We start from the raw sequence: 27,945 nt of genomic DNA, 5'->3' as shown, positions 1-27,945 counted from the left end.
TTGTAATTTTTCACTTGCAAACCCAGCTCACACAGATTATGTCATTGAAAATAACATCAGATATGGGGTTAGTTTTAAATCTCTCACTACAGCTAGCTCTCGTCTCTCTCCATCTGATGTTATTTATTAAGTCTGCAGTAATAAAAAAAACATATTACCTTTTATATATCAAAAGAATGTTTGTATAGATGCGTGTACGCTATTTAGAAAATGTAACGTATAGAGTGAAACATCAAAATAAAGAATTAGGTTTTGTTTGAGAGTTAAGGGGACTGGTTAGAGCATGAAATAGTTTGAACCTGGAAAGGTCAATTCAACTGGCCTAAAACAAGAACTCGAGTTTCAATTTGTTTTATTATATAGATATATACAGGGATATGTACACAGTACCAGTATATAAATCGCAAGGGCTTCTGCAATGCAACACAACATGCGAATAGAAATATAACCGATGTAAATGTGAGGAAGCATTTGAACGATCACATCACAGACCCATCTGAAAAGACTGAGTGGAGAAAAGTCTTTGTAGATGAATTTCATTAAAAATCATAGTCTCCTGCCAAAATACAGTTATTAGATCAGTGCCCGCTAGACTTGACAAACGTAGTTGCTAAAAAATGTTGACAACTTTAAAACTGTTGCCCATCTGATGTGAAAATGCTTACAGTATAGTGAACTCCATACAAGTAGCTTATCCGTTTAACACGTGAAGACAATATGGAACATGTGAGAGTCATGAACTGAATTACGGTAATAAAATGAACACGACCACAACACACAAACTGTCTTATAATGCACATATTCACACATAAGCGGCACTTGTTTGTCAGCACAGCATATGTTAAAGGGATAGTTCACACCAAAATGAAATTTCATCATTTACTCGTCTTTGAGTGAGGAAAAAATATTAAAAAACGATCTTCTTTTGTGTTCCACAGAAGAAAGTGTTATGTAGGTTTTTAATGATATCAGGGTGAATGAAGCATGACAATTTTAAGGCGAACTATCCCTTTGAGTCAAATGGAGTTCGAAGGTCATACAATGACAAACTTTGTCAAAGTCTCACTCAAAAAAGGGGCTGCTGTAGTCGAGGAACAATACAAAAATCGAGTCAATTTTCAATAGTTATTAAATATTTCACGAGATTTCTTTTTTCGATTAAAACGGTGTACTTTCCTCTAATCGTTTTGATAATTTTGAACAATATTTTCACAAGGCGGCTTATCACTTCATCCAAATTGAATCACTTTCATATGATTTTAATATACATCCCAATAAAATAAATATTTATGCAGCTACACCACAACCTCATACTTTGATCAGACAATCTGTAAGAAACTAAATACGTGATGTTTATTCTCATTTCTGAATATAGAGCACGCACAGTTACTTTTGAGAATTCTTGTAGTTTGGTAAAGTCGCAATGTGTTATCTCCAAGCAGAAGATTATCCAACACAATAAACCCTGTTTCTAAGTTTTGTGTTCAGTATCCTTTTACCAGTACAAATATGTTGCTTAAGTACGCGAATCAACACAAGGATTAACTCTGCAGATAATTTTTAGTTCAGGGACCATAACACCACTTCCTGTAGTCCACAAAAATCTACATCTTTCAAGATGTCCTTTAGCCACACAGGACATCCCAACGCTTGATGTAAATAATAAGCATAGTGTGTCATTAGTCGACTGTTAGGTGTCTTTCAATATGCAGATATCAGCCTGAACAAAAAGTCAGTGAATTGACCCGCCGTACCCAACAAATCCAATGTACATCTGAATACACCAGGTACAAAATGTCTGTGAATGTAATCAGATTAAACAACAGATGAAGCTGTATGATGTAACAAAAAAAACAAGCGAGAACACCCATCGGTAACAACCTCAGTAGCAGTAACCTCAAGCTAAATGTTAAGAAGGGTCTCAGATGTATGTAGAAAACAAACAGTCACACAACACAGCCCAATGAAATGATTGGCGGACAAGGAGAAAGACGTCTGTCAGGGGTGAGTCAAGGCGGAGAGACACAGTCTCGTGTATTAACTTATCTAATGCAATATACACATATAATCTGTTTACACGTATGTACAAAACACATCAGGTGTGTACTTCCTTCATAGGTCACTGATTCTGGCTCGGAAGATGGAAAGAGAAGCGGGAGAGAAGAGTAAAGCAACCAGAGGGGAGACTTGGCCGATCAGATGAATGAAATAGTCACAGTAGATGATTATCATTGACTCTATTTCTATTTCCATTTTCTAAACTCGCATGCTTCGTTAAAAAACCAGCACTTCCTTGTAAGATCCACGGTGGAATCTGCAACAAGAAATAAATCCGTCTAAAACCCATCTTCACTTCAGACATTAGCCTTTTTTCTTCCTCCTTGCTAATGTATTTACACGCTTTACAATATTTCTATAGCAGTAGAAAGTGTCAGTAGTGGTCTCCAAACGTCTCATGTCTCTCTCAGGACCTTTCCCACACCATTCATTTTACCTTTTAACTTTAAATTATAGTTTTTTTTAAATCCCCAGCTCATTTCACACCCCCATGGGCCTTAAGAGGTCTCCCCAGGAAGGGCACAGTGATGAAGTTGGGTCAGAGCTGGCACAGAGGTGGAGTTCGTATATATGAGTGTGTGTTTATATGAGCGTTGGAGTCATGAGGAGGAAGTGACATCATCATGTCTCAGGAAGCTGGCTGATGTCTGTGAGGTTAGTGTCGTTGAGGATGGCCCGGATGCGCTCTAATGAGCCCGCCTGCCGGATCCGTTCCATCTGGACCTAAAGGAGAAGAGCAAAGCATAGAATTTTAAGATGTGACAACAGCGCTATCACATCAAAACTGGAACACTCTTATACTAAATAAAATGTATCCTATTTTGCCTTATTAAAACAAGCGCATATCAGTGCGTAAATGTGCATCCAGCTGCACGCCGGTAATTTAAGCGAATAGCTCTTACCTGAAGAGTCTGGGACAGCTTGACAAAGTCTCTCTGGACCTGCTCGCTGACATCCAGCTCAGTCTGTAGTCTTTGAGACTTGTCTTTCTCTTCAAACACTTGATTCTCCAAGGCACTCTGCAACACACACGTTCATTTAATTTCACCATGAAGACCTCAGATGTTTATAATCATATAAAGTTTAAGAAGATCAGTTTCATTTCATTCAAATCCAACTCTGCAGCGATCTGTATGGTCTTCCAAGCAAACCATGCGCATCAACTGATAGAATCACATGCACAGGAAGCGTTGGAAAAATATGATTTGTATGAGTAAGATGAGCGTGTGGCAATGAAGCAAGCAGAGGTCACATGAGCGTTCAGACCTTGGTGCTGAGGGTTTCTTTCAACCGTTCCTCCAGACTGTTCTTAAGGGCCTGTACACTTTCCAATGTCTGGCTCTTCTCTGCCAAACTGCTCTCCAGCTGTTCCAAAGAGCAAAGAATCAGTCAACACGTATAGACACACAATTATATATACTTCAGCTTGCATATAACCGTTTAGTTCATTTTATGTATGTTTATTCGTTAGGATTAACCCCTTGAGAGGAATCGTTTTCAATGGGGTCACGAGGTGCATCATACACCATCACAACATAATAACAAAAAACACTAAACACATAACAGTAAATCAACAAACAACACCAAAAAAAACACACCACAAATTTACTCTAATGACAAAAGAAAACAATCACCCAAAAAAATACTAATTGATGGATTCAAATTAACATGAAATATAATAAAAATAACTCCCAAATAATCTTCATTTGAACTGCATAGAAAAAATATGTTCATGACTCTTACCTTTATATTCACATGCGCCCCCCAATTCAAAGATTTACTTTTTTGTCAGTTTTATCAATATTTATTTTCAGTTTTATTTACTTTTTGAATGATCAGTTGCTAATATTTGTGTTTTTTATTTTCAGCAATTGTTTGTCATATGTTTTTGCGATTTTATTATGAATTTGTTTATTCTGCATGTTTCTATACAAGATACATTTATTAATGAATTAAGTTTTATCCGTTTTTTATATAATAATTAGGCCCCGATTCTCATGAATAAATCCATGATGTATTAATGTGTTATGATATATATTTTTTTCAACATTATCTTGAGAAAACATAACTATTTTATCAGGTGGTGAGTTTGTATTGACGTGATGTGTAAATAAAAATATGATTATTAAAAAAAGCGAGCATAAATCCATATTACTTTGCCCCAATAACTAAACACTAAAATGCAAAACAGTGATTGTGTTGACTTTGCTATTACTGTATATAATATTATGTAATGAAAGATGACTTGTTCTTGATATGCTCTGTGACATTCCCTCTAAAGCAGGGTTTCTCAAACTGGGGGCCCTAAGGATCCAGGGGGGGCCACAGATTTTGTGGGACTATATGAAATATAGAACAGACATCTACAGACAATTAAAATCAGTATGTCGTGAACTTCAGCCCTACCTGCTGCTTTTCACCCTTCACTCGTTCCAGTTCTGTTTTAAGGCTGGAAAAAGATGCTAAAGGATGGAGAGAAAAATAATACACAGTATCACATGCCGTCACAGTTTTTAGATTAGTCAGACAGGTACTCAGTGCATGGCCGGTTCTCTTCTGACAAGAACATGCGACTGTGCTCCGTCAATAATTTATTTAACAATACGTGTTAGTGACTGATCAACATGAAACATGAAAAGAAAATACCACGACTTCACAATGAACACAGCGTAACCGAGTAAATGGTTAAGTGTGCCGATAACAGCATCTCATGGCTAACTGAACAGTCACCTAAAGTTACAGACAGCATTAAAGGTACTGTCATATCACAATGCATATAAAACACATAAATACATTGCTATTCTACTCATGAATCAACCGTGTTAAAAATGAGTACATAGTTTAATGAAGTAGTAGAGAGTGACATGGATGTGACAAGCAGAACGGCACACGGGGCTGATGGGTTTAGGGTGCGAGTTACTGCTAGTGGCGCTACAGACGGACACAACCTAGACAAACACTAAAGTCAGACAGGGATTCATACCTTCCAGGATGTCTGAACACATGTCGCCAATGCAGGGAGAAGTAAAAGAAAAAGAGACAGTAATGAAATGAGATACACTAGAGGAAGTAGATAAAGGGGCCGTGTTACGCATTCCACTTTGATTGTAATCGCTTTACTTGTAATCTAAACACTAACTGCAGGTCAAGAAGTTATTTCTCAAAGGGAAGATGAATATAGTTCAATTCTGCCAAATGACTAAAGGTTAACATTTCCTCAATGTCTCCGCTGCTAAGTAGCGCTTTTAATCATTCTATCTGTCAGCTAGGAGACCAAAAATCACAGTACAAGTAACGATAGATATAAAAAATTCTTTTATAAATGACTATTTCCAGTTTCTTTTTGGCACTTAATAGATGCAAACAAAAAGATAAGATTGTAAAAAATAACTTGCAATACGATTAAATAAAGTTCAGAACAAAACTGATTATAAAAATAAAAAGGCCTACTCTGAAAGCATCACGGTCTAAAAAATGTTTAATCTCTCCTGGGTTACATAGAGCCTTTTAGTTACGATGTCATCTCGTAGATCAACCCAACGGGTTACCTGTGCCATTGCTTCTCTCTGGAAATGATCCGTTTTTGAGTAAAATAACCGTGGTTAACATGTTTTTGTAAATAAATCACACACACACTTTAAACATGAATTTGAACTTGTCCAGACTCACCAATCTCCTCTTTACATCCCTCGATCTCCAGCTGCAGCGTGTCCTCCAGGTTCTCCTTCAGACATTGTTCTGCCTGGATTTGTTCTTTTAGGAACAGAATTTCTGCTTTCAGTTTCTCCTCTAAGTGCTCTGCAGCCGTGCGGGTGGCGACGATGTCCTGCCTGTACTGCAACACCAGCTGCTGCAGCTCCTGGGCGGAAAAATGCTTTTATAATAAAGGATTCAGATGAGCAGCATTCAGATTCACTGTGTTATATCTAAAAAAAGGCACACCTGTCGGCATACATTTGATCAATTCTATAGTAATGCTCCAAGTTGCTGATTTCTTGGCAACCGTAAACAGCCCAAAGCAGGGTTTCCATACTTTCCATGACTTTAAACCACTTAGCTTACATTTGTAAAAACAGGCATTTATAAACTGCTGCTGTACTGAAGGTTAAAATTCAGCATTCAAAAAAATGTAGCATTTATCATATCATTTAAAACCAGTATTTATTTTTTTATGAAGATATTTTGAAGAATGTTAGTAACCAAACAACATCGGCCCCTATGAATTCCATTGTATGGACACAAAACCCCTGAGACATTTCTCAAAATACCTTCCTTTGCGTTACAGGACGTTTTAAATGACATGATGGTGAGAAACGATGACCACTGCCTTTTAAAGATGCTCACATATGAGGCTGATGCTGCTGTACCTGTACGGTAGCGGGCATGTGAAAGTCCTCTTGTTGCTGTAGCATCAGGTGAAGTCTGTGTTTACCCTGAAGACTATCATTATCTCTCTGCAGTCTGTTCAACTCTTCGGTTACCTGCTCTCGGGACCGCAGCAAGACAGCCTGCACAAACAAACATTTATTTTGTGCACTTATCAATAGTACAATCTTTACAGATTTGAGGGAGCATTACAATATGGATCATTTAAAACATCTAATATGCAAAGAAGAATGCTTGATTTTCATTGGATAACAGAACAAATGCTCTTACTGAAAGCCATCAAGTAGAGATTGCTTATAGTTAGTGTATTTGGTCATACCATCTGTTCCTGGGTGTTCCTCTTGGCCTCACCGAAGGTGTGCTGAAGAGCGCTCACTAGAGATTCAGACTCCTCGACTTTCTGCATCAACTCCGAGATCTGGCAACCAGACAAAATGACTTGGAAAAGCACTGACATTCAGAGCATGCTGTGCATACTTAACATTTATACAAACTCTGGACGGCATTTTAGGCATCATAAGCACATTCCTAAAATGTATTCTTAATAGAAGGTAAAAAATATATAAATCAAATTTTTTCAGCCCGTGTAGTCTCTCAAGATGCTGCCATAGAATTTAAAAACTAAACTCTTTATACCTTCTTTCTTAAAAAAACAGCTTTTCTAAAAGAAATACATGTTATTAAGTTTTAACATGATAGTGTACCTTGGAACCCGTCTCCTCATTGGCCTGTTTGACAGAGTCTTCTAACTCCTGCTTCTCATTCATCGTCCTCTCCAAATGATCGTTTGCCTGCCGCAACATCGCCTGAAGCTTCTTTACCTACAGGTATTAAAAAAACATGTTGGAAAGTTGATCAGACACTGGACCACGATATCCGTTTCCTGATTAAACGTTTAAATATTATTATATTACCATAATATGTCGTATTAAAACCATATCTCCGATCACGCTAGTCCATATTTCAAACTATTATATGCAAAGATTATATATATATATATATATATTATAAATATTATATGCTTTTGACTTCAGGGCAAAATATGATACATGAGTTTCACCCTACGGGTCTGAGTGAAAGCTTTCTGTTAAAGGGGTCTTGTACTGTTATTCTTTCAGTGGAATAAAGAATACAAACCTGATCTCGAGTCTCGGCCTCTTGTCCCTGAATGACCTGCAGCTGTTTCTCATAATTAGAGCACATATCACATCTCCGGCCCAGCTTCCTTCCAGCATTCTTCAGCTGGGACAAAACAACGGAGAAATTTTAAGAATGAAATGCATGTGAGAAATTCCCCCACTACCGATCCAAATCGCAAGATTTTCATCAGATTCCAAGGCTGCATTCATAAAATGAAATGCGAGAGTACTGTACAACACACAGTGCGTACTGCATGCCGCCTTGTTTGTAAACTTGTATATGAAACAGTATAATATTTTAAATGGCATTCATGACATCAACATTAATTCAGCGAACAGTGTCCAGTCCAGAAAAGATTTATTTAGCAATTTTAACATATTTTTGTGTAAACATTTTTACTTCTACCAACGGATTTAAAAGCATTGATTAAAATATTCCTAATAGCTGCACATGTAGAAGAATATATTAAAAATGATTCAAAGTATCTATCGGACCTCTTGCTGCAGAAGTTTCCACTCGCTCTCGCTGACCAATCTGTATCCAGACGGAGGCAGATAAGCCATATCGGACATATGCGAGATGCTGGACAACAGTGATGCGGTCTCCTCCTGCTCTGGAGTCATGGCCTTAATGGCCTTCTCTTGGTCTTTGGTGAGGAGAAACTGTCCCGGCTGAAGGGAGGATATGGAGGAGGTGTCCATGCTGTTAAAGCCCCCACAGTCTGCCCCCACTAGAGGACCAAAGTCCGACTCGTCCAACTGGCTGGCTGACTTGGCCTTGTTGTTTTGTCCGCCCAGCCCGCGAGGCTGTAGTGTCCCTCCTGAAGAACCCAGGCTGTCTGTGGACTGAACCCTCCGAAGACCATCTTTATAAGGGTCGGAGCCGTCCAGATGGCCCGGAGTGTCTGCGTCCAGTGAGTGCAAAGAACTGTGAATGCTCTGGCTGAGGTGAGACTGCGGTCAAAGAAAGAAGTGTAAGTCCTATATACTTGAACGAAAGAAGGTTGATATTTAAAAAATCTAGTAAATTCTGGTATTGGTGAGTGACATTGTTACCTCTTCTATAGAGAGTCCGAGCAGAGAATCTTCTACTGCCTCTGCGTGTTCTGTCACTTCATCCTCACTGGCCTCTTTAGCTTGACTCAATCTCTCTTTTTCATCCTCCTCCTGTACAGATATAAACAATGATCAGAATATACACAGTGAAGTTATTAAATTTGTTTTTTCCGACTGAAAAACGGTCCTTAACCTAAACACATTCCGGTCTGTGTTTGTTTATCGGACTGGCGAGTGATTTATATTCATATGAATTTATAGCAATATAAATAATTTGTAAAATATTATTGTATGTTAATTTGATTAAATAAGTTTAACGTTTTTTTTTACTGGTAACCCAAAATAATACTGGCTAGACATACTTTTAACTTGTTAATGTAATTTAATGTAGCTAATGTAATTTACTTGTAATTTGTTTTGCTTGTTTTCAAAAGAAATCTACAGGGACAGATGTGTACCGGAAGTTAAAGGGGAAGTTCACCCAAAAATTCACTTAGTGTGATTTTTTAACTCACCCACATGACGTTGAACATATTTAGAAAACTTCCGGCATCTTCGGAGCATATAAAATCACACAAAGATGAACTTCCCCTTTAAGTTTATGCCACAAAAGACGCATGCGAGGTAAAATTGGCTTGTCTATAAATCACACTAAATGAATCAAAAAACAAATTTGTTTAAACACAATACCTACTGTTTAAACCTACAGCCGTGACATACATGAGTTGTATTATAACCGATTCAATTATTGAACACACCTGGTCACTCTTCTTCATCTCCTCCACCTGCCGCAGCTGCTCAGAGGACAGCACGCTCTCGATGCGTTGCATGTCTTGCATCAGAAGCCGCTGCGACTCCAGGAACTGATCGTTGGCCCGTTGCCAAGTGTGTTTCAGCTGATTGTGTTGTTGCCGCTCCATTTCCAGTAAATGAACCACTGAAAGACAGCCGTGCAGTTTATTTCAACTGACTTTGTACTGGGATGCAATGCTCTTTGAACTGGTATACAAGACAACCAACATGACACTCGCCAAAACCAGATGAAAATGGTGTTATATGGATAAAATGTTTCATGAATATCTAGAAAGCTGTCAAAATGTTTGTAAAACAACAACAACATGGTCACATACCTTCATGGAGTTCCTTCCGAAGTTTCTCTGCGTCCTCTTGAAGGACGGATTTTTGTGTGTTGAGGACCGCGACGTACATCTCCAAGTCTGTGCGGCATGATTTCTCGGCTTCAAGGACATGATTGAGCTCCTTCCCCTGAGAAATATCAAACGCATGTTCACAGGTGGGTTACAAGCACTGAGATATTACTGAGAGTTCAATGAAGTACAACTCAAGTTCTTTGCATCTTCCTAACTGAATTCACCGCATTTCTGAAGTAAAAGCAGCCATAAACACAGGCATCAATGCAACCTGGGAAGTTTTGTCAATAATAAAATTGTCAACCTCATCTCCAACCTTTCAACTTTATGGCAAACAGGATGCACCACTCTTCATACTTTTTATTACAATACTCAGATTTAGTCATGTGCATACAGTAAAGCCTGTGACCTCACCGTCATGACTGCAAAATCATACTTTGACCAGGTGTGAATTTGCCTATTCATGGATTCATGCTACCCACATAAAAGGAAAGCGGTTAAAGAGAAATGTGTGCGAAACCTTAGTAAAAAATAAAACTGTCTGATTCTCAGTTCTGTTTTTCGAGGTTTGTCACCTTTGCCGCCTCCAGTTCCTTCACCCGATCCACCGAGCTTGTCAGTTTGGCCTTCAGAGCTGCAATCTCGCTCTCCATTGGCATCACCACCGAGCGCAGCTTCTCCGCGTCCTCCTGAGCCTAGATTAACATAAGCCCAACCTTAACTAAGAGACAAAACCAACATAATATACAAACATTCTGAGGCTTCTTTCAGAGAACGTGGCTTTCAAACACTTCTTTCACAGTTCGTAGGACTAAAAATAAAAGGTTCTCTGTGTTTGAAGAGGTCGTGGAATACCATTTTCAAAGTCTATGGAAAAGAATCAAACTGAACAACAGTGGGTTTTAGTCTATTAGTACATAAAACCTTCAAGCTGCAATCTGTAACTTTTGCCTCCCTATGGCCATCTCTGTTTAAAACAAAAAACTGCAGGTGACTTTCCATACTTATTTTATGTAAAAGTCACATGACTTAAACTGACATGTATGATTCTGCCAAATCATACCTGACAAGTTATCAGGAGTGTCACAATATACCGGTATTGTAAATAACAATGATATTAAAAACCATGACACAAATCATAATATTGTATGTATGCAACTATTAAGCACTCAAAATGTTGCCTTAACAGTCACAGTGGGTAAAAACTCTCTTTCTGCCCATGACATTTGTTTTTTTAATGTGTTTCACTGACCAAATAACAAACAAAATAAAGTAAATTAAAGATACATTTTCTTTTTAAACGTTCGGATACATATTGTGATATCGTGCAGTTATAAATACTTATTATACACTTTCCCTTGTAAATCTGGATAAGACAAGGAAACCCTTTTTAAACACGATTCACGAGTTCTGTTTATTTTTATCCAAAGACAATAATGGATTGCAAGTGGATCTTAAAAAACCCACACGGCATTTGAATCTAAATCAGATGTAAACCCCAAATGCTCAAGAATGAGATAAATTGGACCTTTTTCATATCATTCTCTAAATTCTCCTCCTCCTGTCCCTGAGAGAGACGGCGGCGCAGCTCGGCCACCTCGCGCTCCATCACCTCGCGATACTGAGCCCACTGAGCGCGCTCCTGCTCAAGTTTCTGCTGGAACTGCAGCTTGAACTCATGTTCTGCATCTGAACGCACACACAAGGATAAAGATTCAGACCCAATAATTTCACATATAAACGACAACAATCTGCTAACCTGTTTTAATCCAGTTCATCTCAAATACTGACATGGAAACTGCATTAGCAGAAAACCATCAGTCCAAACATCAACAAAGTTATACAAATCCTTTTCGTTTTTTTGTCTTTTTTATATATTTGATAACTTAATGACATGTCCATCTAATGATAAAAGCACCTAGTTACCTTTAACTCATTTACCCTGTTAAAATTCTCTGTGGAAATCTAAATGTGTTTACCTTTCATGATAGCCTGCAGTGAAGCTACCTCCTCCTGCCACTGCTGTCGGACCTGGTCGATGGCCTCTTGCTTTGTGCTCTCAGATAAGGTGGCCACGGCTTTAATGGTCTCCATCTCAGCTTGAGCATCATCCAGCTGGGCCTGAACCCTGCTGACCTCGGCCTGGGCCTTCTCCAGTATAGCAGCTTGCCTCTTTAGCTCATCTGAAAAAGATTTGGAAGTCAAGCGTAAAACTTTGTCTCTCTTTACACCTTTTTGCATGTTCACACGTAGTTGTGTTTTGCTTCGTCATGTACTACACAGCGATGTAGAGCAGAATTTGTATTTATGTGCTTTTGTGATTGGATCACATGAGATGGATGTACCTGATGTTAACAGATCCTGACTTGGTCATTATACAATACAATTGAATTATTATAAGAAAATATAAAGGCTGCTTATCAGTTTGTTTGATGTCTGGTCCTTTTTATCTGCCTTCTGCAGCCTTTAACACATTTATTAGATGCGTTATATTTCTGTTAAAAGGGTGACAACTGGTTTGAGAATCTGAGAATTTGTTTTCTCTTTTAAAAACAGTATTCCAGCAATAAGCTACTCGTCTTGAAATACAGTGGCTCTAAAACGTGATTTAAAGGAAGAATTCAAGTTCAATACAACTTCGATACAGCTAAATGATCATCATGTGTGGCAGCATGTATTTGAAGAAATATTAAATTAAACATATTTGAAATACAGCAAGTATAGTTTTAAGAAAAAGTTTTCACAAAAAGAAATGTGTTAGGTTTCAATTTCAACAAATTTTGATAATAGAGTTCAAAATGACATCTATGAACACGTCATAGTGAATATGATGAACAACGCCAGTGGTTGCTCTATATTACATGAACCGACTTCTTAAATGACGTTGACGCCATCTGAGTGGAAGTAACTGACTAGCAAAACAAAACTAAAAGAGGATCAAGCATCACATGATGCAAATGTCACTTATTTTGAAATATTGTATGCAATGCAATAAAAGTTCATTTCAAGTGTATCTCTAATAAGTTTTCAGTGTCTTTGTAGCTTATGGAACAGAGTTCAAAGTCACCTTCTTTAGACATATAGAGTTCCTTAAACTTGGCTCGCTTCTGGTTGAACTCCATCTCCAGCTGTTGTTTGAGCTTCAGGAAATCGTCTCGCTCTTGGTCTTGATCGGTCGCTGACTGCTGTATAACCCCTGCGGAACATCACAGCACAGATCAACTTCAATCATTCACCCCAGAGCACTCCACATCTTTCCTCATAGGGAAAACATGCATAAATGTTGAATGACTCTTGATGGAATATGTTCAACAAAATGAATGAATTGTGGCAATTTTTTCTTAATGGTTGCACCTGTGCGACTACCAAGCTGATCAGAAATATATATAATTTTTGCGCGTTATAAATGTACTCTGCATAAATGTTAAATTCCGCAAACGGAGCATCCAGTCACTTCAATTCGTCTCCCCTCCTTCAGCCATTCGCTTACCAATCAGTGCCTCCGCCCCAAAGGCGTAATATGTGTGGGTGCAGAGCTGGTGTATGAGACGCATTTAATGCTATTGAGGAAGGATGAAGTGGAAAGAACCAGCGGAGCAGAGCTAATATAAATATGTTTTTCCTGCAGAATAAAAAAATTTCCCTGGCTAAGGTACAAAACAGCAACGATAACTAGTTGTGTTGCGTGTCTTGTATGCAGTGTGAAGCTAATGCAGAAAACATGTCGAACATGCGCCCCCTGAGAGTCAGAGCACTACTAAACCGAGTTCTCCTCCACACCTTACTCTGAAACGGACACATGAACACAAAATTACTTCAAAATTTCCATATTAGCAAGGATCCTTGTAAAAGTAGTCAGTAGAACATTCACAGTTGGTAATCTAAACGCATGTGTCACAGTATTAGATCCGTATATACGTATACTCGCTCTTAAAGGGGCAGCAGCATAGTAAAGATTAAAAATAAAATAAAAATCGCTGTTTATATTGTTCATCATCATACAACAAAGGACGGGCCCAAAACACTCAATTAAGGAGTTGTGTTTTCCTGTTGTTAAGATAAAGGTAAAAAGTAGCATATAATAATTAAAAATGTGCTTTTAATACACATTGTGTCAAAAGAGAGTTTATGTATAAGCAACAAAATAAATAATCATTATATTATAATAATAAATAGTTTTGCAACCGATTTATTAATGTATTAAACATGTTTGGATGTAGTTTAAGTGCTTCTTTCTTCTTGTCTACCCCATGACTATGTCTCCCACCGGTAAGTCTCCATCAGGTAAGTCATAACTTTAATCATAGTCTGTGCTCCTCAACTGCTATAAATGGTACTGTATGTGTCCCCCGAATAATACTGCAAAGTAAATATTTTGGCAAAAGTCCGAGAAAAAATCTGATCGTGACAATGTAATAAACAACCAAAACCAATTCAGTTGGTTTCAAAGTTCGGCATACTTAATATTAGATCACTAAATTCAAAGGCAGTTATTGTAAATGAAATGATCACTGACAACAGTTTTGATATACTCTGTCTTACCGAGACCTGGCTTAAACCAAATGATTGTTTCGGTCTAAATGAGTGTACCCCACCAAGCTACTGTTATATGCATGAGCCACATCCGGTTGGTCGGGGTGGCGGCGTAGCAACAATATTTAGAAACTTTCTTACTGTAACTCAGAGAACAGAGCATAAATTTTAATCATTTGAAGTGCTTGCGTTGAACATAATTATTCCTAACAAAAGTAAAAAAACATTACTTTCTTTTACATTGGCTACGGTGTACAGACCCCCTGGTCCCTATACCGATTTTCTGAAAGATTTCGCAGACTTCCTATCGGACCTATTGGTTAACGTTGATAAAATACTTTTTGTCTGAGATTTTAATATCCACGTAGATAGCGCTAACAATGCATTAGCTGTTGCATTTACAGAACTACTACACTCTTTTGGAGTAATACAACACATTAAATGACCCACCCATCGATTTAATCATACACTAGACCTGATTATATCTCACGGAGCCGATCTAACCAATATAGATATTATGCCTCAAAGCGACGATGTCACCGATCACTATCTTATAACAGGTACATTGCGCACGTCAGGAATCAGCCCTTTAACTCGTTATCGACAGGGTAGAACAATCACCTCCGCTACTAAAGATAGTTTCGCAAAGAGCTTGCCATATCTGACTCCTTTAATAACCATACCAATAAATAAAGAATCGCTCGATGACATGACAAGCCAATTGGGCACTATTCTCTCTAATACATTAGAAGCTGTCGCACCTATGAAGTCGAAAAAGATTAATGAGAAAAAAATTTGCACCATGGTACAATAGCACCACTCGCCCCCTTAAAAGAGAAACACGCAAACTAGAGCGCAAATGGATAAAATCGCAATTAGAAGTCTTTAAAATGGCGTGGAAAGAGAGTGCAAACTGTTATAAAAAGGCACTAAAAGCAGTGAGCACCTTCGTAACCTCATAGAAACCAACAAAAACAATCCAAGGTTTCTATTTAGCACAGTCGCTAAATTAACAAATAAACAGACACCACCTGACCTGGCTATTCCGCCGCACCTCGGTAGCAATGAATTCATGATATTTTTTACAGAGAAAATCGAAAACATTCGCGACAAAATTGTAAACACTCCTAACCCTAACACCTCCAAGTCTGTCCTATGAATTAGCACCAACCATCGCTCCATAGAAAGGCTACAGCGGTTTTCACCTATAAAACAGGAAGATTTTAATTAAACTTATTGCAACATCTAAACCTACAACTTGCTTATTAGACCCCATACCAGCTAAATTATTAAAAGAGTTACTACCTGTTGCAATTGAGCCCATTTATAACATTATAAACGCGTCAATTAACCTAGGCCATGTCCCAGGACCCTTTAAGATGGCCGTCATTAAGCCTCTAATCAAGAAACCAAACTTAGATCCAAATGAACTAGGAAACTATAGACCGATTTCAAATCTCCCATACCTGTCTAAAATACTAGAAAAAGTAGTGTGCACTCAGTTGTGCTCTTTCTTACAAAATAACGACATATACTAAAAATTTCAGTCAGTCTTTAGATCGCATCATAGCACTGAAACTGTGCTCGTTAAAATTACAAACGACCTGCTTATAGCATCAGATAAAGGTAACATTTCACTCCTGGTCCTGCTTGACCTTAGTGCTGCGTTCGATACTGTCGACCATAACATTGCACAATTATACCTGTATTGAGGGACAGGCACTATAATGGTTGAGATCTTACTTGTCAGACAGACACCAATTTGTCCATTTAAATGGGGAATCATCGAATCTAACGCAAGTAATTTATGGATTACCTCAGGGATCGGTTCTGGGACCCGTGCTGTTCTCCATATACATGCTGCCCCTCGGAAACATTATTAAAAAACATCGAATTAGCTTCCATTTGCTATGCAGATGATACTCAGCTATATATCTCATCAAGACCAGATGATTCCTCACAGCTATCCAAATTGGCAGAGTGCATTGAAGATATAAAACATTGGATGACCTGTAATTTCCTTCTTTTAAATTCTAATAAAACTGAAATATTACTTATCGGACCAAAGACACCCAAACCGAATATTTCTGATTATAAACTGCAAGTTGAAGGATGTACTGTTACTCCAACAAATACAGTAAAAGATCTAGGCGTTATATTAGACAGCAACCTGTCATTGCTACCCATTAAGTATCGTATTGACTTTAAAGTTCTTTTAATCACCTATAAAGCCTTAAAGGGTTTAGCACCTACCTACCTAACAGAGCATCTATCACACTACAACCCATCACGCTCTCTAAGATCTCAAAACTCAGGACTTTTGATAACACCTAGAATAACTAAATCCACCAAAGGGGGATTTTTTGTATCCGACTCATGTATCTCAAAGCTGCATTTTATTTTCCATTAGTCCCAGAATATATGTAGTGATACAAATGAAAAGATGCATGTCTTTGCCAGTGCTTGCAGAAATGACAACACCCAAAGCAACCATGAGCCTTCAGGGACTAAAGATGGTGTTCTCTAAACCCTGCTCAAAAATGCAGCTCAACGGGATGAAAGAAGCATAACATCACGTTCAAAAACAGCAGAGAAGCCTTAAAACATCACACCCTTTGAATCACACGTTAGATAGATGATTTAAATAATCAATGCGATTGGGGCATATTTCCCAGGTCATTAAAGGGATAGTTCACCCAAAAAGGTATAAATGACTTTGTTCTGAAATGACTCTGCACAGAGAAAGATATTTGGAGGAAGGTTAGTCATTTTCAGTTAGGGGAAATCGAACACAGTAGGAAAAATTTAATGATTTACTATAATAAATAAATTGTTCAACCGAACAAAAAAATATGTATACAAAAAACGTTCCTACTATGATTGTGGATGACGTCACAGATTTGAGAATTAATAACATTCCTCCAAATATCTTTCTCTGTGTTCATCGGATGACATTTATACAGGTTTGAAACAATCTGAGGGCGAGTAAAAGATTTTTGGGAAGATGAATCCCATTAAACTAGAAAAACACAAGGGAGATGATGCATATATTATGAATCCGAACAAGGCATGGCGTCGCAAGAATATACTTTAATATAATTCAAGCAAAAATGTTATTCCTATGTTTAAAGCTCTTCATCCAAAAAAAACTATACAAGACAAATATACAATCAAGTGTTAGCTTGGAGGAAAGACACACAATGCCACGGTACTGAATGAACACTAGGCTATATTTGTCATTGTACAAGTACAATAAGATTATTTAGTCAACAATGTCTTAACAGAGAACTCCGAGGTAGTTCAAAGAACACCATGGTATTGTCAAAACAAACAAATAACTGTCTAAAGATGTTCATTGGTGCATGGTACTCTTGTGTGTGACATGGCCAATGTCAAAATCAATATCTGCAAAAACACTGCATTAATGAACGTTATATAAATATAAGCAGATGTGTTATACCATTATGCAAACACAAAAACCTCCAGCTCACCTCTTGGAGCTTAAAACACTCTATTGCATTTCATACAGACAGGCTTCACACACAGACACACAAACGCAAAACAATCCGTTTCAAAAGCAACGATGACAGATTCTATGACACTTAATTCAAGTGTCAGTCCAGATGATCCTACTGGGTACAACATCCTCACATTGACCCTTTAAATACATGCATGTCAACATCAACACAACCAGGATTATGTTAGAAGCAGTATGACAGAGATCAAGCATTGAAATGCGAGTCTGTGGTAAACAGAAGACACCTGAACGCGCATCTGTCAGTTCTGTGAGCCGGGTGATGTTTTCTGGCTAATCCGTGGACGCACAGGCCGCAGGCCTACAGCGAGCACGCCGAAAACAACACGATAAAACCCGCAGGGGAAAGAGCGGCCCTTACCGTCTTGTTGCGGCGGCCGGGTGGATCCCGAGGCCTGCTCGGCCATGGTTTCCCGGGGCTGAGTTTACAAAAGCGGCTCTCTGAAGGAAAGCAAGGAGCGCCCAGCAGAACAGTCTACTACCGAGTGAGCAACGTCATTGTAGAAATAACACAAACTGCGCATGCGTGTGCAGAATGGGCGGGACTGACTTGTGTGACTGTCAGTTCATGAAAAATCTATATTACAGATCAATAATATATATACATATACAAAATAGAATGTACTGAAACGTTCGCATTATATCTGGCATGTGTTAATTTATGTATTATGCTGAAATGCACAATTAATATTTGTATGTTTTGAAATACATAAAATTCCATCATAGTTTGTAGCGTCATGTTATTCATAGTCAATAAACAATAAACAACCGTTAATAATAAATAAATTAACCTTTAAAATATGACTGAACGACACGATAATTTATTTTATTTATTTTATAGCAATACGTGATTTGTGTATTGTGTATAGTTTATTTTCACGCTATCATTAGATTATATTATTGTAATTTAAGTTATTTAAACACTTATAATAAATGAATAAATCATGAATATTTAATTTCACATAAAGAGAACACATCCATGTCATGATAAAACCAAGTCACTCTCTCTCTCTCTCTCTCTCTCTCTCTCTCTCTCTCTCTCTCTCTCTCTCTCTCTCTCTCTCTCTCTCTCTCTCTCTCTCTCTCTCTCTCTCTCTCTCTCTCTCTCTCTCTCTCTCTCTCTCTCTCTCTCTCTCTCTCTCTCTCTCTCTCTCTCTCTCTCTCTCTCTCTCTCTCTCTCTCTCTCTCTCTCTCTCTCTCTCTCTCTCTCTCTCTCTCTCTCTCTCTCTCTCTCTCTCTCTCTCTCTCTCTCTCTCTCTCTCTCTCTCTCTCTCTCTCTCTCTCTCTCTCTCTCTCTCTCTCTCAAGTTAAACTCTTCCCACGACAATCTGGCAAGCCACAGACACAAGAAAACTATCAATAGACTTCTGAGTCATACAAACCTTAGGCTTATGTCTAAGAAGGACTGGTGGGTGGAGTGCGGCTGGAAATAATGAGAATTATATTCAAGTTTATTTAATAATGCTGGAAACTAACCAGATGTGGATGACGCTCCTGTAATTCAAGCATTTATTGAATATGTGGTACACCGTATTGAGGTCTATACTCGGGAATAAGGTAATTCAACATTTCTTTACATACTTTCATCTGCACAACATTTCTATCATCGTTCTGCAGTTTTATTAGGAACCTACATTGTTATGAAATATAAACATAAAATAAGTTAAGATGTATTTATGTCTATTTTCTTTTGCTTCTTATTAATTTTAACACATTGCTTCTCGATTTTAAGAGCTTAGATTTGTTGACCCAATTCTTGAAGCATTGCAATGCCTGAATTCATAATATTATACAATTTATTAAATTGTGGTCAACAAATAAAGTCATCAATTTTATTATGAACAAATTTGTTCAATCGCATTATAAAACTTGTAGCAACATAACTGCTATTCAAACACAGGAAGTAAGTTAATCATCTGTAAAACACCCTTGCAGGATGAGTGCAGTGTACATGATAAAGCTCAAGAGAATTACTACTTCATACATTGAAAAACATCTGAATAATATTCATTTTCAGCTTTACATTTGCTGGGTGTGTTTCATGTGCAGTAGACTATGCAAACGGGTTTTACTGAGCATCAAAGCATATGGTAACTATATTCTTATTCATATTCTCCCCCCAGCAAACACATCCGACTAGAAACCATGCAATGTGCCTGACCAGCACTAAAAAGCAGAAGTAACAGGAGACGGAAGTAAAAACATTATAAACCTTTAAAAACTAAATCTTTTTTATTAAAGTCATATCATAGACTGTACACAGTAGTCATTTTTTATCCCTTTTACAGATGGAGTCATTGCGTCCTTACTTTTGGGCTATATTATTGCTGGCCATTATTGGGTTGTCTCTGATGATAATAATGATTTTTGTCATTATCAATGTTTGCCTCAGTAAAAAAGGTAAGTTACATCTGCCAACTCTGAAGAATCTGTAATGCACTACACAATCTAAATATGGGTGTCTAAATCTGTTCCACAAAGATGCCTCAAAATTGCATGGAAAATTGACATCGACCAACTAACTGTGTTCACTACAATAGTTCTGTCATGTGAACATATTTTGGTGCGCAAGGTTAGAATTTACAAACATAAGCACTTAACCATATTTGGGTGACACATTTCTACCCAAAACCTGGCAAATCTGAGCAAAACCACAAATGAGGAACATTTTCATATGAAAAAAAATGATACACATAAAATATGATACAAAATTTTTGTCAAAATCATAAAAAAGAAAAGTTTTATTTTATGGTTATGGGTTAGAGGCTTTATAGGAAGACCATAGTTTGTGACAACCGCCCATGTGTGGCAACTAGTGCTGGTCTAATTAGTCTAAATCGTGGTCCTGCATTGCACATCTTGTTTACTGACACACCCAGATCAATAATTAAATCTCTTTTAACAATCTGATTTGAATTAGTAAATGAAACTAAATAAAACATGTAGTGTGCTGTGGGTCCACATGACTAGTCCAAATATCATTCGTTTAACTTTGGTTTGATTCTTTTTTCTAGTTACTTCATATCAAACACAGACCAAATCAAATCATTACAGTGACGCAAAGTTAAAAAATCAGTAAGTGTATCAAACTAGTCCATATTGACCCTAAAATGTGCTTATATTCAAAAGCAAATGACTCCTTCCATTACAGGGAAAATCAAGTTTTTCACAAAAACGTTGAGAATGAGAAACCACCCTTACCTCCAAGAGATCAGTTTCAGTCCATGGATTCTGGTCAGTTTTGGTTTTATATTTGCATAAATATGCTTCATATGCTTCAGTTATTTATAAAAGGTGCAATTATGAGGTTAGGGTAGTGACCGCTTATTGGTGACGTCTAACTGTATGGAACCAATCAAATTACTCTATTTTGGCACAACCAAAACTATGTTCCTCTGAACATTTCACCTGTATAAATTTGTAACTTTTCATTATGTCCCATGATTTTTTTTCAGATTGTTGGATCTATGCAGTAATATAAAATTTTACAACAGGACATTTATGTTAGTTTTGCATAATATACAATTCCCATAATATGCATTAAATAGCCTACATCATTTAGTATCCAATTTTAATAGTGTTTTTAAAAACAGAACCTGTTGGACAAAACACAGCCCCGTGTAACATAAATTTAACCAGCCAAATCATGTTTTCATTTTCAGTTGATCAGGGATATGAGCACGTGGAGCCCTTGCCAGATTATGTGATTGTTGAGGAACCAGCCCCTGCAGAGCCCCAACAAGCCTTCAACCCTCAGTATGCCACGGTTGAGACTAAAAGTCAAGATGGAGTGAGTGTCGAAGATTATGATGATGTTGAAACGCCTGAGAACTATGACAGTGAAGATTATGATGACGTAGGATAACCGACATAAAAGTGAATGTAAAAACTGATGGGGTCATATGACAGTGTACATGAAAGCTTAAAAAATTACCACTATATACTATTTTCAAAAGTTTTGGGTCACTTGGAATGTTTCTCTTGACCTTACAAATTTTTTTATTTGAAGGTTGTACATAAATATCTGAAATTAGAGATATATTGTGTAAACGTACATTTTTGTCACAGCTAATTCTAATAGTTCCATTTGTGTAATTCCATTGTTCTGATGAGTTTATTAATATTCTGAAATGTGGAAAAAACGTTTGTGAGTGACCCTAAACGGTGAACAGTAGTGTACAGTACGTTTACTTTCAATTCATTTATGTTTTGTTGTATATTTTTCTGTCCATGGCACCCAAGCTGCTTCATGATACGTTCCATTTTTGAAGTCTTAAAAGTAAAAACGCTCTCTCTGACACTTCCTCTAGATTGTGAAACTGATTACCGCTGTCTATTAGGTCCTCTACCTTAATAAATAATGCTATAACCTAAATTAAGATATGCACGTTAAGTAAAGCCTTGGCGGCTTTGTAAAAATCTGTTAACATCAATTTATCTTTCTCATTTAAGCATTTTAATTCTTACATTAAAGACCACTAAATATTGATTTCCATTAAAGTATTAATTTGCACTAATATTTTTTATGCATGATATAAAGTGTAAGCTCTGTGGAAAACAAATAAATACAAACTGTTAAGTATTAATACCCTATAACTCATGGGTCAAAATCTGTCAAATGCCTTAACAAAATAACCAGTACACATTGTAAGTTATTTTTGACCATACATTTATTCTTATATTAAAAAAAGTAAAATTACAGCTGTCCTTGTGTCTATCAGTTTTTTTCTTGCAAAGCTGCTCCAATGACTTGGAATGACTGTTGCACAGGACAAAAATGGCAACAGCAATATATCAAAAGTCAGTTCTGTTTTAAACTCGATTGTGCAGTCAGAGGAGCACTCCGGGTCTCAGACATTTTGAGGCAGATGATTTCCGTGCACACAAACTGCAAGTCTCCCTCTATAGCGCTGAGTGGAGCTCCTGTTTTTTTGTACAGCACAAGAGAAACAAGTTGAAAAAAGATTTTTTTTCCTTGTTCTCAGAGATGTCCGGTAATAGGCAGTCACGATAGCGCTAGATCTATCCTCCAAGTCGCTGACCCTCTCCCCAGGCAAAACCTCCGGGACGCTCTTCAGGGAGAGGGTTATAGTTGGCATCTTCCTCAGGTGTATCAAAGAGCATTTTGCTAGAGTGATAGAAGAAAAAGATCATAAAAACGTTTGCAAGATCATAAAAACGTTTGCATCGCAGCAGGTGGCACACCAGGTCAAACCCACTCATTACACATTTCATTTCATTATTTATATCTTTGAAAGACATCAAAAATTTAAACTACTTGACAATGAAATGCTGGAATGACTTACAGAATGGAAGGAGTCCTCAGCCATCTGCCGCCACCGGGTTGATTGGGGAACACATCCTCCAGAAAGAAATAAACGTGTCCCACTGCAATACCTTGATTTAAACATCAAGAAAACACCAGCTTAATGATTCCTCTTTAAAAATGTAATTACTAATTATCAATCTAAAAAGCTCATTGGCATTATGGCAAATTTTCAGTCAATGCGAGTGTTTTCACAAAGCATGGTAATATATAAATCCACAATAAAAACCTAAAAGATCCACAATGATGGAGTTTCCCAGCAGCAGAGAGAATCCCATGAGCACCCATGGAAGGAAGGGCGCCTGGAAATTCAAAAGGCCGAAGAAATTCATGCGTACGTTTGGGTTGCGTCTGCTCCATATGTACACCAGCATAATGGTGAAAGCTTGGCCCAAGAACACAAGATTAACAAATGTGCCAAATATCTGCACATCCATTAAGAAAATGACAATCATTCTTAAACATACATTCTAAGGAAATGTCCAAAAGGTTTTGGTTTGATTCAATTTTTGGTTAGCACTTGATTTCAATTTAGCCCAAGGCAATTATATACACTAATGAACTTATAAGTCTAAATTGACCACTATCATGTTTCCCCCCAGTGAAAACAAAATAGGCATTATTTTCTGTATGCACAAGACAACATATCAAATATAACTTTAATATCAATTTACTTTTGGATGATAAAATAAAACTATATTTGGGGATGAGGACACGAGATACAGAACAAATACTTCTGCAAAGAAACATTAATCACACACCAGCACTGCGACACAAATGTGAAGGATACTGTCATGAGAAGGCCACCGAAGAGAAACATAAAGACAAAGTCAGCCGTCCTGCCTCTGAACGACCCCTCCTCCAGCATTCGACAGTACCGGTACCTGTGACACTCAGTTTAAGGACTGAAACCTTCAAGAATTTCAGACGCCCTTCATTTACATACACACGTGGATACATTCAAATAAACGGATATAACAAAAAGGATACAAAAATATCATGTTGAATAAGAAGTTGAACCCAATAGGACCGAAAAACAAAAAGTTGGTTATAAGCCGCCATACCTGTGAATGTGAAAACATTAAGAATGACTTTGAAAACATTTTTGTCATATAGAAAAAAACCATTCCAAACCTACCTGATAATTCCTTAATATTAAGTCTGGGTTGAAGTAAAGCTGGAATGGTGTGATGAGCTCTAGTTGCTGTAAACACAAATCAAACGTCACACACAAGTAAGAATGACGTGCTGCACATGTTTTAGATAAACAGTTAATTCATAGAGCAATGAACCTAAAGGTTACTGTTAACAGCTATTGAGGCTTAACTGTTAGGGCATGGCAGTCAATTTATGCCAGTAACAGGAAGCAACAGGCATAGTACAAGAAGCTAGACCGAGCAACACTTAAGTACTAAGATTAGTCTTTAAACATAACGTGAATGTAAGGTTTCATATTTCTCGCTAACGCCACAGTCAGCCTACCAGAAGATGCCAGCGGTGCTTTAACGCTGTGTGGTCGCGGCCCCTAAAAACAACAAGCGCCCAAGATTCACTTAGAAAATACGTATTCGTTTATTTCTACTCACCACGGCGGCTGTAGTGAGTACGCAAGCGGTGGTGTAAGCTCTAGTGACCACAGGAATCTGTAAATATTCCTGTCGTATCGTCTGGTAAGCCATTTTTTGGAGCGACAGCCGTGCTTCCGGCACCGTCTTGACACGTCATTAACTCGGCAAACGAATGAAGGAGGGGATCTCAGCGCTCGACGTTTCTCATCGGTCAACATGTGCACACTCTTCGGCCCTGATTGGTCAAACGAAGTGTCAATCACAAAAGAATCAACGTATGGCACTTTTCTATTGGTTGATACATGTTGTCGCCAGACAAGAGAGTTTATATGTTTGACAGTTTCACATGGGGAAGATTAATACAACCGCAGAAGAGGTCAAAGTGTGAGAATGTGCCTAAATCTTTTGTATTTTTTGTATGCCCGATTTAGTTCCACCAGAATTGGAGAATGCGTGTTTTACGCGTTGTTTTAGTAGACTCCTGACCGCCAGGTGGAGATGTTGCGCTTTAAAATATCCGTTTACTACACACGAAGAGGATTGAACTGCGCGCGGGCTGCTGAGATGACTGAAAGTGGAGGTAAACTGTATACTTTGGTTATTTTAATATCACAAGTGTCAGAAACAAGTTAAATACACGATGTACTATATAAAAATTATATTTACATTAAACCTCTTTTCTTGTCGGTAACGTTCGTTGTTTTTAAAAGGGTAAGTCTAACTAAATGTTTAAAAGCGGACGATCGATTGCAAGTTGTTTCATTAAACCCTCGATAAAATTACTTAACTTCTAAACGTGCCATTTCCAGCACTTTATTATTATTATTACGAAGTAACGTTAATGCTCAAAAAAGCCAAATTTGTAGTTCTCTCCACTTTACGCAGAGAGAAAAACGTAACGTTACCATACGTAAACGTAGCACACTGTTGCCTGACAATGTTTAATGCGCCTACATTGCTAAGTATCTTTGGAAAAAAGTGTCCGATAAATGAATAGGAAACGTAACTAATTAAACGTCAATTTTCAATCGTATTCCTTTAACTTGTGTCGTTTCTAGCTTCAGAGGGATCCGAATCCCTTCAGCTATATGAAGCGCAGTTCTTCGGCTTCACCCCCGAGACCTGCACTTTACGAGTCCGTCATGCTTTTCTCGACTCCCTCAACCACATACTGGTTGCCGTTGAGTCTGTGTTCGTGAAAAGGTTGTCTCCAGGGCAGGAGCCTCCAGCAGAGCTCCGGCTGACAGCCAGAGAAAGCACCCAGAAACTGCGCAGGTTCCTCCAGGAGCGCTTTGAGGTCATGTTTCAGCGCATGAAGGGGATGCTGATGGATCGTGTTCTTACCATTCCTCCCAGTGTCTTACTGCCGGACGACCACCCGCACCAGAAATATCCAGAAGGCAAAGAAGAACTCATGAAGCTGCAGAGCTCCAATGCAAAACTGCAGCAGGCTTATGAAGCCGATGTGTGCGCCAAGCAAGCGCTTCTCGCTGAGCTTGAGGAGCAAAAGGAGACTCAAAAACAACTGGATGAGGTTCTGAGATGGATCGAGGAGCTTCGTGTCTCCTGGAGACGGGAGGGAATGGGAAATGTCCAAGACAGCACACGACACATGATGGAGACTGTGGGCCAACTGCAGGATGTTGTGGGAAAGATTGGGAAGCAGAGTAAAGAACTGGATGAAGTTTGATGGATCGCTCATGCAAGACCAATGAGCTCAGAGCTGTGGTGTAATGACATGATCCATCCACCAGAGGGAGACGGCACGCAATCCAATTATGCACAGACTAGCACAATTGCATTAACAAACAAGTGGCATGATCAGTCCAGCTTCAAAGCTATACATTTGTAATCATCAAAAAACCGTGGCTGTGATGTAGTCCGTCTCTTCTCAAAGTCATAGGGTTTTCTTTTTTTCTATCCAATTCCTCTGATGTTCGGTACGGCCAGATCTGCATCAGATTAATAAAAATTTCCCACAGGCCCCGACCGATGTCTTCACAGCTTCGCTGGCTTTACACATGAACATCAAGTTTATGTTGTTTAAAAAGATCCCTCCCTTTATGTGTAGAGGATAAAAGTGTTAAGTTCACATTGGGTTGTACAGAGCTTCATTAACATGCAGAGAAGGACTCAAAGTCTCTCTTGTAGTCTGTATCTTTGTCTACACATGTTAGAACTGTTTAAATGTTTGTTTGGAGTTTAAATAAATGGAATTGTTTCACATAATTGTTTTAATTATATATGTAAATAACAATAAAAATACTTTTTGTATAATAGTGTTTTGTGGATGAATAAGGTCACGCAATAACATAGCACGCAGTACAATTTAAGGCTGTTTAAAGATTGCTTTTTGATTTAAGCTTTTCAGTAAATATCTGAAAAAGGTAAGTGTACCCTAAAAGCAAAATAATTGTGTTGGATCAGCATATTTGTGATTTGACTCTAGGCACTATCCAAAGCACTCCTTGCATAGTTAAATTTATTTTGACATTTAAATTTGGTAGTTTTTGCCTGAAGGAAGATAAAGCTACCAATGGGAGAGGTAAAATGCATTTATTTAATATGCATTGTCTTGAAAAAACTAAATTAAGTAAAATTATGTTTGATGAATGTTGCAACTAATAGTACTCTTGTAAAATGGAATATGGTTTTAAGTATTAATTCCAAGTGAAAACTGAAAAAAATGAATTTCATATCTGAGATGAAAATCCCAAAGGATGGCACTATTCATATGTAAAAATAAATCATAGCGTGGACAGTGTAGAATGTGGATTTGCTGGAGGGCATGTATTAAAACAAGATCTGAGAGACAGGCACAAGACAGTGAAAGATTGACTGGTGCGAGAAATGGGTGTATTCGAGAAGGGGGGGTCCTCTCCATCCTGTCCAGCTCCACGTCTCTTTCTTTCATCACTCATTATAGGCGTATTCAGAGCAGCTGGGGCCATCCACGAAACGTGCTGGACGATGGCGTCACAATCCAGACAGGCTGGCCTCAATCCCCCCCTGCCAAGTCAGATTACTGGGGTCTTCCAATAAAGACCCTTATCTCCACACACCCACAGCACTAACAAGCTGGAGTCAAAAAGCCCAGCCTGAGCCTCAAGATACCGAGGTGATGAGATATTAGAGAACGGCAGAGTGGAACCAAGCTAAATTTAATAAGGTTAAAGCTGAGATCAGTTGATTT

At 38.0% G+C, this 27,945-nt stretch overlaps 4 protein-coding genes across 6 annotated transcripts; 2 read left to right on the top strand and 2 right to left on the bottom strand.

Moving 5' to 3' along the window:
* Positions 1-336: 336 nt before the first annotated feature.
* rabep1 (rabaptin, RAB GTPase binding effector protein 1) lies at positions 337-21,117 on the bottom strand. 2 transcript variants are annotated; one of them, XM_079481668.1, is made up of 18 exons: positions 21,060-21,117; positions 12,858-12,986; positions 11,770-11,973; positions 11,319-11,479; positions 10,366-10,485; positions 9,770-9,905; positions 9,398-9,576; positions 8,640-8,750; positions 8,079-8,537; positions 7,582-7,686; positions 7,149-7,265; positions 6,764-6,862; positions 6,426-6,566; positions 5,728-5,917; positions 4,465-4,520; positions 3,325-3,423; positions 2,961-3,077; positions 337-2,781 (listed from the first exon to the last, which is right to left on the bottom strand). In XM_079481668.1, exons 2-18 carry the CDS (start codon positions 12,910-12,912, stop codon positions 2,680-2,682), a joined length of 2,451 nt encoding a protein of 816 aa, XP_079337794.1. In that variant the 5' UTR covers positions 12,913-12,986; positions 21,060-21,117; the 3' UTR covers positions 337-2,679. The 2 variants fall into 2 exon arrangements, with proteins under 2 accessions (XP_079337794.1, XP_079337793.1); XM_079481667.1 differs by lacking the exon at positions 21,060-21,117 and adding an exon at positions 18,220-18,384.
* Positions 19,197-22,561, top strand: scimp (SLP adaptor and CSK interacting membrane protein). Its single transcript, XM_079481721.1, has 6 exons — positions 19,197-19,415; positions 19,982-20,053; positions 20,147-20,258; positions 20,873-20,933; positions 21,010-21,092; positions 21,521-22,561. The coding sequence occupies exons 3-6, from the start codon at positions 20,147-20,149 to the stop codon at positions 21,721-21,723; spliced, it is 459 nt and encodes a 152-aa protein (XP_079337847.1). The 5' UTR covers positions 19,197-19,415; positions 19,982-20,053; the 3' UTR covers positions 21,724-22,561.
* On the bottom strand, positions 22,509-25,054 carry derl2 (derlin 2). Of its 2 annotated transcripts, none has more exons than XM_079481687.1 (7): positions 24,771-25,054; positions 24,323-24,388; positions 24,175-24,248; positions 23,975-24,068; positions 23,414-23,609; positions 23,165-23,255; positions 22,509-22,986 (listed from the first exon to the last, which is right to left on the bottom strand). In XM_079481687.1, the coding sequence occupies exons 1-7, from the start codon at positions 24,861-24,863 to the stop codon at positions 22,881-22,883; spliced, it is 720 nt and encodes a 239-aa protein (XP_079337813.1). In that variant the 5' UTR covers positions 24,864-25,054; the 3' UTR covers positions 22,509-22,880. The 2 variants fall into 2 exon arrangements, with proteins under 2 accessions (XP_079337813.1, XP_079337814.1); XM_079481688.1 differs by having other exon boundaries at positions 22,519-22,986; positions 23,414-23,569; positions 23,946-24,068; positions 24,771-24,926.
* On the top strand, positions 25,040-27,025 carry mis12 (MIS12 kinetochore complex component). The gene is made up of 2 exons (XM_079481709.1): positions 25,040-25,332; positions 25,811-27,025. The coding sequence occupies exons 1-2, from the start codon at positions 25,251-25,253 to the stop codon at positions 26,440-26,442; spliced, it is 714 nt and encodes a 237-aa protein (XP_079337835.1). The 5' UTR covers positions 25,040-25,250; the 3' UTR covers positions 26,443-27,025.
* Positions 27,026-27,945: the final 920 nt, after the last annotated feature.

This window comes from Barbatula barbatula (genome assembly GCF_947034865.1).
Source record: "Barbatula barbatula genome assembly, chromosome: 2".
Classification (NCBI taxonomy): Eukaryota; Metazoa; Chordata; class Actinopteri; order Cypriniformes; family Nemacheilidae; genus Barbatula; species Barbatula barbatula.
Note: the sequence above shows the minus strand (reverse complement) of the source record. Positions and strands in the feature narration are given on the sequence as shown.

What these genes read in the sequence shown, in the direction of transcription:
- rabep1 (XM_079481667.1), bottom strand. Translation starts at nt 18,265, where the DNA reads ATGGCCGAGCAGGCCTCGGGATCCACCCGGCCGCCGCAACAAGACG. An exon ending in GGAAACTTCTGCAGCAAGAG is followed by an intron (nt 7,687 to 8,078) that starts GTCCGATAGATA and finishes GTTTTGTCCCAG; the next exon opens with CTGAAGAATGCTGGAAGGAA. An exon ending in ACATGCCCGCTACCGTACAG is followed by an intron (nt 5,918 to 6,425) that starts GTACAGCAGCAT and finishes TTTTCCGCCCAG; the next exon opens with GAGCTGCAGCAGCTGGTGTT.
- scimp (XM_079481721.1), top strand. Translation starts at nt 20,147, where the DNA reads ATGGAGTCATTGCGTCCTTACTTTTGGGCTATATTATTGCTGGCCATT. An exon ending in TGTTTGCCTCAGTAAAAAAG is followed by an intron (nt 20,259 to 20,872) that starts GTAAGTTACATC and finishes TCTTTTTTCTAG; the next exon opens with TTACTTCATATCAAACACAG. An exon ending in GACGCAAAGTTAAAAAATCA is followed by an intron (nt 20,934 to 21,009) that starts GTAAGTGTATCA and finishes CTTCCATTACAG; the next exon opens with GGAAAATCAAGTTTTTCACA.
- mis12 (XM_079481709.1), top strand. Translation starts at nt 25,251, where the DNA reads ATGTTGCGCTTTAAAATATCCGTTTACTACACACGAAGAGGATTGAAC. An exon ending in TGAGATGACTGAAAGTGGAG is followed by an intron (nt 25,333 to 25,810) that starts GTAAACTGTATA and finishes TGTCGTTTCTAG; the next exon opens with CTTCAGAGGGATCCGAATCC.
- derl2 (XM_079481687.1), bottom strand. Translation starts at nt 24,863, where the DNA reads ATGGCTTACCAGACGATACGACAGGAATATTTACAGATTCCTGTGGTC. An exon ending in TTATTCAACATGATATTTTT is followed by an intron (nt 24,069 to 24,174) that starts GTATCCTTTTTG and finishes TGAGTGTCACAG; the next exon opens with GTACCGGTACTGTCGAATGC. An exon ending in CTGAGGACTCCTTCCATTCT is followed by an intron (nt 22,987 to 23,164) that starts GTAAGTCATTCC and finishes CTATCACTCTAG; the next exon opens with CAAAATGCTCTTTGATACAC.